The sequence below is a fragment of the Oncorhynchus mykiss genome, chromosome 12 (genome assembly GCF_057628025.1).
Source record: "Oncorhynchus mykiss isolate SJ-2025 chromosome 12, ASM5762802v1, whole genome shotgun sequence".
Classification (NCBI taxonomy): domain Eukaryota; kingdom Metazoa; phylum Chordata; class Actinopteri; order Salmoniformes; family Salmonidae; genus Oncorhynchus; species Oncorhynchus mykiss.
Window position 1 is genome coordinate 3,881,487 of NC_143033.1, and position 16,741 is coordinate 3,898,227.

Below are 16,741 nucleotides of genomic sequence, written 5' to 3' on the forward strand. Positions count from 1 at the left end.
ACTGTACCTTCATGGACTCGATATAGAGGACGTATTCTACCGTACCTTCATGGAATCAATATAGAGGACGTATTCTACCGTACCTTCATGGACTCAATATAGAGGACGTATTCTACTGTACCTTCATGGACTCAATATAGAGGACGTATTCTACTGTACCTTCATGGACTCAATATAGAGGACGTATTCTACTGTACCTTCATGGACTCGATATAGAGGACGTATTCTACTGTACCTTCATGGACTCGATATAGAGGACGTATTCTACCGTACCTTCATGGACTCGATATAGAGGACGTATTCTACTGTACCTTCATGGACTCAATATAGAGGACGTATTCTACTGTACCTTCATGGAATCAATATAGAGGACGTATTCTACTGTACCTTCTTGGACTCAATATAGAGGACTTATTCTACCGTACCTTCATGGAATCAATATAGAGGACGTATTCTACTGTACCTTCATGGACTCGATATAGAGGACGTATTCTACTGTACCTTCATGGACTCGATATAGAGGACGTATTCTACTGTACCTTCATGGACTCAATATAGAGGACGTATTCTACTGTACCTTCATGGAATCAATATAGAGGACTTATTCTACTGTACCTTCATGGACTCGATATAGAGGACGTATTCTACTGTACCTTCATGGACTCGATATAGAGGACGTATTCTACCGTACCTTCATGGACTCAATATAGAGGACGTATTCTACTGTACCTTCATGGACTCGATATAGAGGACGTATTCTACTGTACCTTCATGGACTCAATATAGAGGACGTATTCTACTGTACCTTCATGGACTCGATATAGAGGACGTATTCTACTGTACCTTCATGGACTCAATATAGAGGACGTATTCTACCGTACCTTCATGGACTCGATATAGAGGACGTATTCTACTGTACCTTCATGGACTCAATATAGAGGACGTATTCTACCGTACCTTCATGGACTCAATATAGAGGACGTATTCTACTGTACCTTCATGGAATCAATATAGAGGACGTATTCTACTGTACCTTCATGGAATCAATATAGAGGACGTATTCTACTGTACCTTCATGGACTCAATATAGAGGACGTATTCTACTGTACCTTCATGGACTCAATATAGAGGACGTATTCTACTGTACCTTCATGGAATCAATATAGAGGACGTATTCTACCGTACCTTCATGGACTCGATATAGAGGACGTATTCTACTGTACCTTCATGGACTCGATATAGAGGACGTATTCTACTGTACCTTCATGGAATCAATATAGAGGACGTATTCTACCGTACCTTCATGGACTCGATATAGAGGACGTATTCTACCGTACCTTCATGGACTCAATATAGAGGACGTATTCTACCGTACCTTCATGGACTCGATATAGAGGACGTATTCTACCGTACCTTCATGGACTCGATATAGAGGACGTATTCTACTGTACCTTCATGGACTCAATATAGAGGACGTATTCTACTGTACCTTCATGGACTCAATATAGAGGACGTATTCTACTGTACCTTCATGGACTCGATATAGAGGACGTATTCTACCGTACCTTCATGGACTCAATATAGAGGACGTATTCTACTGTACCTTCATGGACTCAATATAGAGGACGTATTCTACCGTACCTTCATGGACTCAATATAGAGGACGTATTCTACTGTACCTTCATGGACTCAATATAGAGGACGTATTCTACCGTACCTTCATGGACTCAATATAGAGGACGTATTCTACCGTACCTTCATGGACTCGATATAGAGGACGTATTCTACCGTACCTTCATGGACTCAATATAGAGGACGTATTCTACCGTACCTTCATGGACTCGATATAGAGGACGTATTCTACCGTACCTTCATGGAATCAATATAGAGGACGTATTCTACTGTACCTTCATGGACTCAATATAGAGGACGTATTCTACTGTACCTTCATGGACTCGATATAGAGGACGTATTCTACTGTACCTTCATGGACTCGATATAGAGGACGTATTCTACCGTACCTTCATGGAATCAATATAGAGGACGTATTCTACTGTACCTTCATGGAATCAATATAGAGGACGTATTCTACTGTACCTTCATGGACTCGATATAGAGGACGTATTCTACTGTACCTTCATGGACTCGATATAGAGGACGTATTCTACTGTACCTTCATGGAATCGATATAGAGGACGTATTCTACTGTACCTTCATGGACTCAATATAGAGGACGTATTCTACTGTACCTTCATGGACTCGATATAGAGGACGTATTCTACCGTACCTTCATGGACTCAATATAGAGGACGTATTCTACCGTACCTTCATGGACTCAATATAGAGGACGTATTCTACTGTACCTTCATGGACTCAATATAGAGGACGTATTCTACTGTACCTTCATGGAATCAATATAGAGGACGTATTCTACTGTACCTTCATGGACTCGATATAGAGGACGTATTCTACCGTACCTTCATGGACTCAATATAGAGGACGTATTCTACTGTACCTTCATGGAATCAATATAGAGGACTTATTCTACCGTACCTTCATGGAATCAATATAGAGGACGTATTCTACTGTACCTTCATGGACTCGATATAGAGGACGTATTCTACCGTACCTTCATGGACTCGATATAGAGGACGTATTCTACTGTACCTTCATGGACTCGATATAGAGGACGTATTCTACTGTACCTTCATGGACTCGATATAGAGGACGTATTCTACTGTACCTTCATGGACTCGATATAGAGGACGTATTCTACTGTACCTTCATGGACTCGATATAGAGGACGTATTCTACCGTACCTTCATGGACTCGATATAGAGGACGTATTCTACCGTACCTTCATGGACTCGATATAGAGGACGTATTCTACTGTACCTTCATGGAATCAATATAGAGGACGTATTCTACTGTACCTTCATGGACTCGATATAGAGGACGTATTCTACTGTACCTTCATGGACTCGATATAGAGGACGTATTCTACTGTACCTTCATGGACTCGATATAGAGGACGTATTCTACTGTACCTTCATGGACTCGATATAGAGGACGTATTCTACTGTACCTTCATGGACTCGATATAGAGGACGTATTCTACCGTACCTTCATGGACTCGATATAGAGGACGTATTCTACTGTACCTTCATGGACTCGATATAGAGGACGTATTCTACCGTACCTTCATGGACTCGATATAGAGGACGTATTCTACTGTACCTTCATGGACTCGATATAGAGGACGTATTCTACTGTACCTTCATGGAATCAATATAGAGGACGTATTCTACTGTACCTTCATGGACTCAATATAGAGGACGTATTCTACTGTACCTTCATGGACTCAATATAGAGGACGTATTCTACTGTACCTTCATGGACTCGATATAGAGGACGTATTCTACTGTACCTTCATGGACTCGATATAGAGGACGTATTCTACCGTACCTTCATGGAATCAATATAGAGGACGTATTCTACCGTACCTTCATGGAATCAATATAGAGGACGTATTCTACCGTACCTTCATGGAATCAATATAGAGGACGTATTCTACCGTACCTTCATGGACTCGATATAGAGGACGTATTCTACCGTACCTTCATGGAATCAATATAGAGGACGTATTCTACTGTACCTTCATGGAATCAATATAGAGGACGTATTCTACCGTACCTTCATGGAATCAATATAGAGGACGTATTCTACCGTACCTTCATGGACTCGATATAGAGGACGTATTCTACTGTACCTTCATGGACTCAATATAGAGGACGTATTCTACTGTACCTTCATGGAATCAATATAGAGGACGTATTCTACTGTACCTTCATGGACTCGATATAGAGGACGTATTCTACCGTACCTTCATGGAATCAATATAGAGGACGTATTCTACTGTACCTTCATGGACTCAATATAGAGGACGTATTCTACCGTACCTTCATGGACTCAATATAGAGGACGTATTCTACTGTACCTTCATGGACTCGATATAGAGGACGTATTCTACTGTACCTTCATGGACTCAATATAGAGGACGTATTCTACCGTACCTTCATGGACTCAATATAGAGGACGTATTCTACTGTACCTTCATGGACTCGATATAGAGGACGTATTCTACCGTACCTTCATGGACTCGATATAGAGGACGTATTCTACCGTACCTTCATGGACTCGATATAGAGGACGTATTCTACTGTACCTTCATGGACTCGATATAGAGGACGTATTCTACTGTACCTTCATGGACTCGATATAGAGGACGTATTCTACTGTACCTTCATGGACTCAATATAGAGGACGTATTCTACCGTACCTTCATGGACTCAATATAGAGGACGTATTCTACTGTACCTTCATGGAATCAATATAGAGGACGTATTCTACTGTACCTTCATGGACTCGATATAGAGGACGTATTCTACTGTACCTTCATGGACTCGATATAGAGGACGTATTCTACTGTACCTTCATGGACTCAATATAGAGGACGTATTCTACTGTACCTTCATGGACTCGATATAGAGGACGTATTCTACTGTACCTTCATGGACTCGATATAGAGGACGTATTCTACTGTACCTTCATGGAATCAATATAGAGGACGTATTCTACTGTACCTTCATGGAATCAATATAGAGGACGTATTCTACCGTACCTTCATGGAATCAATATAGAGGACGTATTCTACTGTACCTTCATGGACTCAATATAGAGGACGTATTCTACCGTACCTTCATGGACTCGATATAGAGGACGTATTCTACCGTACCTTCATGGACTCGATATAGAGGACGTATTCTACCGTACCTTCATGGAATCAATATAGAGGACGTATTCTACCGTACCTTCATGGAATCAATATAGAGGACGTATTCTACTGTACCTTCATGGACTCAATATAGAGGACGTATTCTACTGTACCTTCATGGACTCGATATAGAGGACGTATTCTACCGTACCTTCATGGAATCAATATAGAGGACGTATTCTACTGTACCTTCATGGAATCAATATAGAGGACGTATTCTACTGTACCTTCATGGAATCAATATAGAGGACGTATTCTACCGTACCTTCATGGACTCGATATAGAGGACGTATTCTACTGTACCTTCATGGACTCGATATAGAGGACGTATTCTACCGTACCTTCATGGACTCGATATAGAGGACGTATTCTACTGTACCTTCATGGACTCGATATAGAGGACGTATTCTACTGTACCTTCATGGACTCAATATAGAGGACGTATTCTACTGTACCTTCATGGACTCGATATAGAGGACGTATTCTACCGTACCTTCATGGAATCAATATAGAGGACGTATTCTACCGTACCTTCATGGACTCGATATAGAGGACGTATTCTACCGTACCTTCATGGACTCAATATAGAGGACGTATTCTACTGTACCTTCATGGACTCGATATAGAGGACGTATTCTACCGTACCTTCATGGAATCAATATAGAGGACGTATTCTACTGTACCTTCATGGACTCGATATAGAGGACGTATTCTACCGTACCTTCATGGACTCAATATAGAGGACGTATTCTACTGTACCTTCATGGAATCAATATAGAGGACGTATTCTACTGTACCTTCATGGACTCAATATAGAGGACGTATTCTACTGTACCTTCATGGAATCAATATAGAGGACGTATTCTACTGTACCTTCATGGACTCAATATAGAGGACGTATTCTACCGTACCTTCATGGAATCAATATAGAGGACGTATTCTACCGTACCTTCATGGACTCGATATAGAGGACGTATTCTACTGTACCTTCATGGACTCGATATAGAGGACGTATTCTACTGTACCTTCATGGACTCGATATAGAGGACGTATTCTACTGTACCTTCATGGAATCAATATAGAGGACGTATTCTACTGTACCTTCATGGAATCAATATAGAGGACGTATTCTACTGTACCTTCATGGACTCGATATAGAGGACGTATTCTACTGTACCTTCATGGAATCAATATAGAGGACGTATTCTACCGTACCTTCATGGACTCGATATAGAGGACGTATTCTACTGTACCTTCATGGAATCAATATAGAGGACGTATTCTACTGTACCTTCATGGACTCAATATAGAGGACGTATTCTACTGTACCTTCATGGAATCAATATAGAGGACGTATTCTACTGTACCTTCATGGACTCGATATAGAGGACGTATTCTACTGTACCTTCATGGAATCAATATAGAGGACGTATTCTACTGTACCTTCATGGAATCAATATAGAGGACGTATTCTACTGTACCTTCATGGACTCGATATAGAGGACGTATTCTACCGTACCTTCATGGACTCAATATAGAGGACGTATTCTACTGTACCTTCATGGAATCAATATAGAGGACTTATTCTACCGTACCTTCATGGAATCAATATAGAGGACGTATTCTACTGTACCTTCATGGACTCAATATAGAGGACGTATTCTACTGTACCTTCATGGACTCGATATAGAGGACGTATTCTACCGTACCTTCATGGAATCAATATAGAGGACGTATTCTACTGTACCTTCATGGAATCAATATAGAGGACGTATTCTACTGTACCTTCATGGAATCAATATAGAGGACGTATTCTACTGTACCTTCATGGAATCAATATAGAGGACGTATTCTACCGTACCTTCATGGACTCAATATAGAGGACGTATTCTACTGTACCTTCATGGAATCAATATAGAGGACGTATTCTACTGTACCTTCATGGACTCGATATAGAGGACGTATTCTACCGTACCTTCATGGACTCGATATAGAGGACGTATTCTACTGTACCTTCATGGACTCGATATAGAGGACGTATTCTACTGTACCTTCATGGACTCGATATAGAGGACGTATTCTACCGTACCTTCATGGAATCAATATAGAGGACGTATTCTACTGTACCTTCATGGACTCGATATAGAGGACGTATTCTACTGTACCTTCATGGACTCGATATAGAGGACGTATTCTACCGTACCTTCATGGACTCGATATAGAGGACGTATTCTACCGTACCTTCATGGACTCGATATAGAGGACGTATTCTACTGTACCTTCATGGAATCAATATAGAGGACGTATTCTACCGTACCTTCATGGACTCGATATAGAGGACGTATTCTACTGTACCTTCATGGACTCAATATAGAGGACGTATTCTACTGTACCTTCATGGAATCAATATAGAGGACGTATTCTACCGTACCTTCATGGACTCGATATAGAGGACGTATTCTACTGTACCTTCATGGACTCGATATAGAGGACGTATTCTACCGTACCTTCATGGAATCAATATAGAGGACGTATTCTACCGTACCTTCATGGAATCAATATAGAGGACGTATTCTACCGTACCTTCATGGAATCAATATAGAGGACGTATTCTACCGTACCTTCATGGACTCGATATAGAGGACGTATTCTACCGTACCTTCATGGAATCAATATAGAGGACGTATTCTACTGTACCTTCATGGACTCGATATAGAGGACGTATTCTACTGTACCTTCATGGACTCAATATAGAGGACGTATTCTACCGTACCTTCATGGACTCGATATAGAGGACGTATTCTACCGTACCTTCATGGACTCAATATAGAGGACGTATTCTACTGTACCTTCATGGACTCAATATAGAGGACGTATTCTACTGTACCTTCATGGAATCAATATAGAGGACGTATTCTACTGTACCTTCATGGAATCAATATAGAGGACGTATTCTACTGTACCTTCATGGACTCAATATAGAGGACGTATTCTACTGTACCTTCATGGACTCGATATAGAGGACGTATTCTACTGTACCTTCATGGACTCGATATAGAGGACGTATTCTACTGTACCTTCATGGAATCAATATAGAGGACGTATTCTACTGTACCTTCATGGAATCAATATAGAGGACGTATTCTACTGTACCTTCATGGACTCGATATAGAGGACGTATTCTACTGTACCTTCATGGAATCAATATAGAGGACGTATTCTACCGTACCTTCATGGACTCGATATAGAGGACGTATTCTACTGTACCTTCATGGACTCGATATAGAGGACGTATTCTACTGTACCTTCATGGACTCGATATAGAGGACGTATTCTACTGTACCTTCATGGACTCGATATAGAGGACGTATTCTACTGTACCTTCATGGAATCAATATAGAGGACGTATTCTACTGTACCTTCATGGACTCGATATAGAGGACGTATTCTACTGTACCTTCATGGAATCAATATAGAGGACGTATTCTACTGTACCTTCATGGACTCGATATAGAGGACGTATTCTACTGTACCTTCATGGACTCGATATAGAGGACGTATTCTACTGTACCTTCATGGAATCAATATAGAGGACGTATTCTACTGTACCTTCATGGACTCAATATAGAGGACGTATTCTACTGTACCTTCATGGACTCAATATAGAGGACGTATTCTACCGTACCTTCATGGACTCGATATAGAGGACGTATTCTACCGTACCTTCATGGACTCAATATAGAGGACGTATTCTACTGTACCTTCATGGACTCAATATAGAGGACGTATTCTACTGTACCTTCATGGACTCGATATAGAGGACGTATTCTACTGTACCTTCATGGACTCGATATAGAGGACGTATTCTACTGTACCTTCATGGAATCAATATAGAGGACGTATTCTACTGTACCTTCATGGACTCAATATAGAGGACGTATTCTACTGTACCTTCATGGACTCAATATAGAGGACGTATTCTACTGTACCTTCATGGAATCAATATAGAGGACGTATTCTACTGTACCTTCATGGAATCAATATAGAGGACGTATTCTACTGTACCTTCATGGAATCAATATAGAGGACGTATTCTACTGTACCTTCATGGACTCGATATAGAGGACGTATTCTACTGTACCTTCATGGACTCAATATAGAGGACGTATTCTACTGTACCTTCATGGAATCAATATAGAGGACGTATTCTACTGTACCTTCATGGAATCAATATAGAGGACGTATTCTACCGTACCTTCATGGACTCAATATAGAGGACGTATTCTACTGTACCTTCATGGACTCAATATAGAGGACGTATTCTACTGTACCTTCATGGACTCGATATAGAGGACGTATTCTACCGTACCTTCATGGACTCAATATAGAGGACGTATTCTACTGTACCTTCATGGACTCGATATAGAGGACGTATTCTACCGTACCTTCATGGACTCAATATAGAGGACGTATTCTACTGTACCTTCATGGACTCGATATAGAGGACGTATTCTACCGTACCTTCATGGACTCAATATAGAGGACGTATTCTACTGTACCTTCATGGACTCGATATAGAGGACGTATTCTCGGAGCACGGGCAGGAAGTCTTCGCTCATGTCCTGGGTGAGTTCATCCAGGGCGCTGGAGCAGTTAGCCATGCAGCTGGCCACGCCCTCCAGAGGCCCCTGTAGCTCCGCCTCCGACAAAGCCCAGGTAGTGTAGACAGGACCGTACTCACGCAGCTCTACCTGGTACTCTGAATACACAGTGGAGCAGGGACACAGTAGTCAGAGACAGGATAGAGAAGGGGACAGTCACCGCCCAGGTTAGACAGGACCGTAAACACACACGTCTTGTACAGCTAACCTTGTGAGTACACACAATTCAGTCCTATTCCAAATCCTATTTTCCCTAACCTGTACTCTTACCCTAACGCAAAAACCTCACCCTGGCCCCTAACCCTGGCCCCTAACCCTGGCTCCTAACCCTGGCTCCTAACCCTGGCTCCTAACCCTGGCTCCTAACCCTTATCGTAATTCTAACCCTGACACTAATTCTAACCTTAACCCTAAACCCCCCTAGAAATAGCATTTGACCCTGTGGGGACTAAAACAATGTCCCCAGTTGGTCAAATGTTTGTTTAATATTCTTGTGCAGACGTCTTCTTAAACACGTAGCGCGCGCGCACACACACACACGCACACACACACACACACACACACGGGAGTCACTGACACAGAGTCAGGCAGAGAGTCTGCCTACAGGGAGGAGGTGAAGGCCCTCGGAGTGTGGTGTCAGGAAAATAATCTCACACTCAACGTCAACAAAACAAAGGAGATGATCGTGGACTTCAGGAAACAGTAGAGGGAGCAGCCCCCTATCCACATCGACGGGACAGTAGTGGAGAGGGTAGTAAGTTTTAAGTTCCTCGATGTACACATCACGGACAAACTGAATTGGTCCACGCACACAGACAGCGTGGTGAAGAAGGCGAAACAGTGCCTCTTCAACCTCAGGAGGCTGAAGAAATTTGTCTCATCACCTAAAACCCTCACAAACTTTTACAGATGGACAATCGATAGCATCCTGTCGGGCTGTATCACCGCCTGGTACGGCAACTGCTCCGCCCACAACCGTAAGGCTCTCCAGAGGGTAGTGAGGTCTGCACAACGCATCACCGGGGGCAAACTACCTGCCCTCCAGGACACCTACAACACCCGATGTCCGAGGAAGGCTAAAAAGATCATCAAGGACAACAACCACCCGAGCCACTGCCTGTTCACCCCGCTATCATCCAGAAGGCGAGGTCAGTACAGGTGCATCAAAGCAGGGGCCGAGAGACTGAAAAAACAGCTTCTATCTCAAGGCCATCAGACTGTTAAACAGCCACCACTAACATTGAGTGGCTGCTGCCAACATACTGACTCATCTCTAGCCACTTTAATAATTAATAATTGGATGTAATACATGTATCACTAGCCACTTTAAACAATGCCACTTTATATAATGTTTACATACCCTACATTACTCATCTCATATGTATATACTGTACTCTATACCATCTACTGCATCATGCTCATGCCGTTTGGCCATCGCTCATCCATATATTTATATGTACATATTCTTATTCATTCCTTTACACTCGTGTGTATAAGGAAGTTGTTGCGAAATTGTTAGATTACTTGTTAGATATTACTGCACGGTCGGAACTAGAAGCACAAGCATTTCGCTACTGTCGGATTAACATCTGCTAACCATGAGTATGTGACCAATACAATTGGATTTGGCAACACAGAACAGAAAAGAGTGACCCAGCAATAACCACCGTTACCTACCTGACTGTTCTTTGATGATTCTCTGTGCTATCCTGTCGATAGTACCCAGCTTCTGTGTGAACATATCCAGGTAGTCTCCCATAGCAGAAAACTCCACGGGTCGGCCCCTCAGCTTGTACCCTCCTGTCACGTACTTCACCGACTCCCCCATCTTAGAGAGCAGGGCTAGGCCTTGTCTCTTATTCAGGTCCTGAGGAGAAACCACAACGGTTAGAGCCTTGTCTCTTATTCAGGTCCTGAGGAGAAACCACAACGGTTAGAGTCTTGTCTCTTATTCAGGTCCTGGGGAGAAACCACAACGGTTAGAGCCTTGTCTCTTATTAGGTCCAGAGGAGAAACCACAGCGGTTAGAGCCTTGTCTCTTATTCAGGTCCTGAGGAGAAACCACAGCGGTTAGAGCCTTGTCTCTTATTCAGGTCCTGAGGAGAAACCACAACACGCAGGTTAAACACAACATACAATCACACACAACGGTTAGAGCCTTGTTTACCACTGTTACAACATTACACCAACAGATGTCTCAGAGACTTTGATTGGAGATTCCTTCAAGCTTTATTAATTCACAGTGGGAGGTACGAGTCAGAAATGCATACAGTACTGTAATGCCTACAGTATTTGCAGTAATTTCTCTCCTATCTAACATACTACGCGTATCCAGATTGTCATACCTTCATACCGATCTTGTGCCATAACCGGGATATTCAGTAATACCGGTAATACCAGTAATATACCCCGCTGAGCCTCTGTAATCCTAAAAGGTTAGCAATGCTAACAAGTACACGTAAAATCCCATAGCGAATGCTAGCTAAATGCTAATGAGTGCATCGCAAACATTTCAGAATAGAACATAGAAAAAAAATATAAACGCAACATGCAACAATTTCAAAGATTTTACTGAGTTACATTTCATATAAGGAAATCAGTCAATTGATGCCCTAATCTATAGATTTCAGATGACTGGGAATGCAGCTATGCATCTGTCGGTCACAGATACCTTTAAAAACAAAAGGGCCGTGGGATCAGAAAACCAGTCAGTATCTGGTGACAACCAGTTTCCCTCATTCAGCGTTGATCCGTTTCTGGATATTGGCGGGTACTGGAACACGCTGTCGTACACGTAGATCCAGAGCATCCCAAACATGCTTAATGGGTGACACGTCTGTTGAGTATGCAGGTCATGGAAGAACTGGGACATTTTCAGCTTACAGGAATTGTGTACAGATCCTTGTGAAATGCATTATCATGCTGAAACGTGAGGTGATGGAGGAGGATGAATGGCACGACAACGGACCTCGGGATCTCGTCGCGGTATCTCTGTGCTTTCAAATTGCCATCAATAAAATGCAATTGTGTTTGTTGTTGCTTATGCTTTCCCATACCATAATCTGTTCACAACGTTGACATCAGCAAACCTCTCGAACCCACACGTCGCCCTATACACGGTCTACCATCTCCCCGGTACAGTTGAAAACGGGATGAATCCGTGAAGAGCACACTTATCCAGTGTTCCACTGGCCCTCAAAGGGGAGTATTTGCCCACTGAAGTCGGTCACGATGCCAAACTGCAGTCAGGTCAAGACCCTGGTGAGAATGACGAGCAGATGAGCTTCCCTGAGACGGTTTCTAACAGTTTGTGTAGAAATTCTTCGGTTGAGCAAACCCACAGTTTCCTCAGCTGTCCGGGTGGCTGGTCTCAGACGATCCCGTAGGTGAAGTAGCCGGATGTGGAGGTCCTGGGCTGGCGTGGTTACACGCGTTCTGCGGTTTTGAGGCCGGTTGGACGTACAGCCCAAATTCTCGAAAACATAAAATTCTCTGGCAACAACTCTGGTGGACATTCCTGCAATCAGCATGCCAATTGCACGCTCCCTCAAAACTTGAGAAAGTCTGTGGCATTGTGTTGTGTGACAAAACATTTTAAAGTGATCATTTTATTGTCCCCAGTACAAGGTGCACCTGTGTACGGATTAACAAATGTCTTCACACATTTTGGAGGAAATAAGCTTTTTGTGGGTATGGAACATTTCTGGGATCTTTTATTTCAGCTCAGCGTTTATAATTTTTGTTCAGATTAGAAGAATATGCCATTTAGCAGTGACTTTTATCCAAAGCGACATAGTAGTGAGTGCACACATTTTCATACTGGTCCCCAGTTGGAATCGAACCCACAACCCTGGTGTTGCAAGCACCATGCTCTACCAACTGAGCTACATGTGATCTTTCACACCAGCGACCCGGGTTTCGTTTCCCTGCCCTGCTGTTACACTGGTGTCAGAAGAGGGATTTTATGCCGTCTCTGACATTCCGGCTCATAAAATTACAATAAGTAACTCGAAAATGCTGCACGCAAAAATACTAATATTAGATAGCAAGGCTCTTGATCCAGGAGGAGATTATCTGGTGTTACCAAGAGGAGTTTGATTCAGCAAGAAGCTAACCAGCTAGATCTGGGGTCTTCAACAAGCAGATCGCCAGCTAAGCTAACCAGCTAGATCTGGGGTCTTCAACAGGCAGATCGCCAGCTAAGCTAACCAGCTAGATCTGGGGTCTTCAACGGGCAGATCGCCAGCTACCAGTAGGTCTAACAGCAGAAACATAATGTGGCCCGCTTAAGAGTTGTTTATTAATCATTATTTTATCTGGTATATTGGCAGAAAACACATCTCTTGTATTTTACGGACATGGGAAGAGTTTCATGGTAGAAGAGAAGAATGTCTCAGTATGTGTAGACCGTGTATCTGATGCTGTCTCAGTATGTGTAGACCATGTTTCTGATGCTGTCTGGACAGTGAAACAGCACCTCTCTGTCTCAGTATGTGTAGACCATGTATCTGATGCTGTCTGGACAGTGAAACAGCATCTCTGTCTCAATATGTGTAGACCATGTATCTGATGCTGTATGGACAGTGAAACAGCACCCCTCTGTCTCATTTGATTGATTGATGCCAGAAAGCATTTGGCCTTACTTGATACATTTGTAAAAATAAAATAATGGGTTGTCCTGGTGCAGCAAAACATCCCTAAGGGTGGCCAGGTTGGATTTGGCTTCACCCCAATCAAATACAGCAAAATGCCCCCCAAGGGAGGCTAGGTTGGATTTGGCTACACACCAATCAAATACAGCAAAATGCCCCCCAAGGGAGGATAGGTTGGATTTGGCTTCACACCAATCAAATCTAGCAAAACACCCCCAAGGGAGGATAGGTTGGATTTGGCTTCACACCAATCAAATCCAGCAAAATGGCCCCCATGGGAGGCCAGGTTGGATTTGGCTTCACACCAATCAAATCCTAAACATCATTTTATTTTCTGCTCTGCTTGTATTGATGTCCTGCAGTAGGTAGCTAACGAAATATGCCCTTTTCTTAAGCCATGGACAGAGAGATTGGGATATGGACTTGATATTTGTACACGGTCTCTTTAAAAACGTCAGGTTTGTGATGACAACATGCAAGAGATCAGTCATTCATTCATTGCTGTGATCATTGATTTCCTGAAGAAACTATCCCTCTTCCTCTATTGGTCAAATTACCAGGTTATTAACTAGCTAGTCAATGGGGTAACAGGGCTGAACAAAGTGTCAACAAATGGTTAACAACTTTGACGCTTGAGTAGGTTCAGAACGGCCCACGACATTGTTTATGAATGTGAAATGCTGTGCTGGCAATCTGCTATAGGGAGATAAAATGCTGTGCTGGTAATCTGCCATAGGGAGATACAATGCTGTGCTGGTAATCTGCTATAGGGAGATAAAATGCTGTGCTGGTAATCTGCTATAGGGAGATACAATGCTGTGCTGGTAATCTGCCATAGGGAGATACAATGCTGTGCTGGTAATCTGCTATAGGGAGATACAATGCTGTGCTGGTAATCTGCTATAGGGAGATACAATGCTGTGCTGGTAATCTGCTATAGGGAGATACAATGCTGTGCTGGCAATCTGCTATAGGGAGATAAAATGCTGTGCTGGTAATCTGCTATAGGGAGATACAATGCTGTGCTGGTAATCTGCCATAGGGAGATACAATGCTGTGCTGGTAATCTGCTATAGGGAGATACAATGCTGTGCTGGTAATCTGCTATAGGGAGATACAATGCTGTGCTGGTAATCTGCTATAGGGAGATAAAATGCTGTGTTGGTAATCTGCTATAGGGAGATACAATGCTGTGCTGGTAATCTGCTATAGGGAGATACAATGCTGTGCTGGTAATCTGCTATAGGGAGATACAATGCTGTGCTGGTAATCTGCTATAGGGAGATACAATGCTGTGTTGGCAATCTGCTATAGGGAGATAAAATGCTGTGCTGGTAATCTGCTATAGGGAGATACAATGCTGTGTTGGTAATCTGCTATAGGGAGATAAAATGCTGTGCTGGTAATCTGCTATAGGGAGATAAAATGCTGTGCTGGTAATCTGCTATAGGGAGATAAAATGCTGTGCTGGTAATCTGCTATAGGGAGATAAAATGCTGTGCTGGTAATCTGCTATAGGGAGATACAATGCTGTGCTGGTAATCTGCTATAGGGAGATAAAATGCTGTGCTGGTAATCTGCTATAGGGAGATAAAATGCTGTGCTGGTAATCTGCTATAGGGAGATAAAATGCTGTGCTGGTAATCTGCTATAGGGAGATAAAATGCTGTGCTGGTAATCTGCTATAGGGAGATAAAATGCTGTGCTGGTAATCTGCTATAGGGAGATAAAATGCTGTGCTGGTAATCTGCTATAGGGAGATACAATGCTGTGCTGGTAATCTGCTATAGGGAGATAAAATGCTGTGTTGGTAATCTGCTATAGGGAGATAAAATGCTGTGCTGGTAATCTGCTATAGGGAGATACAATGCTGTGCTGGTAATCTGCTATAGGGAGATAAAATGCTGTGCTGGTAATCTGCTATAGGGAGATACAATGCTGTGCTGGTAATCTGCTATAGGGAGATACAATGCTGTGCTGGTAATCTGCTATAGGGAGATAAAATGCTGTGCTGGTAATCTGCTATAGGGAGATACAATGCTGTGCTGGTAATCTGCTATAGGGAGATACAATGCTGTGCTGGTAATCTGCTATAGGGAGATACAATGCTGTGCTGGTAATCTGCTATAGGGAGATACAATGCTGTGCTGGTAATCTGCTATAGGGAGATACAATGCTGTGCTGGTAATCTGCTATAGGGAGATAAAATGCTGTGCTGGTAATCTGCTATAGGAAGATAAAATGCTGTGCTGGTAATCTGCTATAGGGAGATAAAATGCTGTGCTGGTAATCTGCTATAGGAAGATAAAATGCTGTGTTGGTAATCTGCTATAGGGAGATAAAATGCTGTGCTGGTAATCTGCTATAGGGAGATAAAATGCTGTGCTGGTAATCTGCTATAGGGAGATAAAATGCTGTGCTGGTAATCTGCTATAGGAAGATAAAATGCTGTGTTGGTAATCTGCTATAGGGAGATAAAATGCTGTGCTGGTAATCTGCTATAGGGAGATACAATGCTGTGCTGGTAATCTGCTATAGGGAGATACAATGCTGTGCTGGTAATCTGGGTCAGATGTTTCAACATGGTTTGTTTA

The 16,741-nt window shown here is 42.5% G+C and overlaps 1 protein-coding gene across 2 annotated transcripts in view; it reads right to left on the minus strand.

Moving 5' to 3' along the window:
* Window positions 1-16,741, minus strand: part of LOC110536767 (sorting nexin-30) — a 78,991-nt gene that overhangs the window by 24,423 nt on the left and 37,827 nt on the right. For both annotated transcript variants that reach the window (XM_090191554.1, XM_090191553.1), the window contains exons 5-6: window positions 11,173-11,362; window positions 9,394-9,593 (exon numbers count right to left, since the gene is read on the minus strand). In XM_090191554.1, coding sequence (XP_090047680.1) covers window positions 9,394-9,593; window positions 11,173-11,362 — 390 coding nt within the window. The remainder of the gene's footprint in view (window positions 1-9,393; window positions 9,594-11,172; window positions 11,363-16,741) is intronic.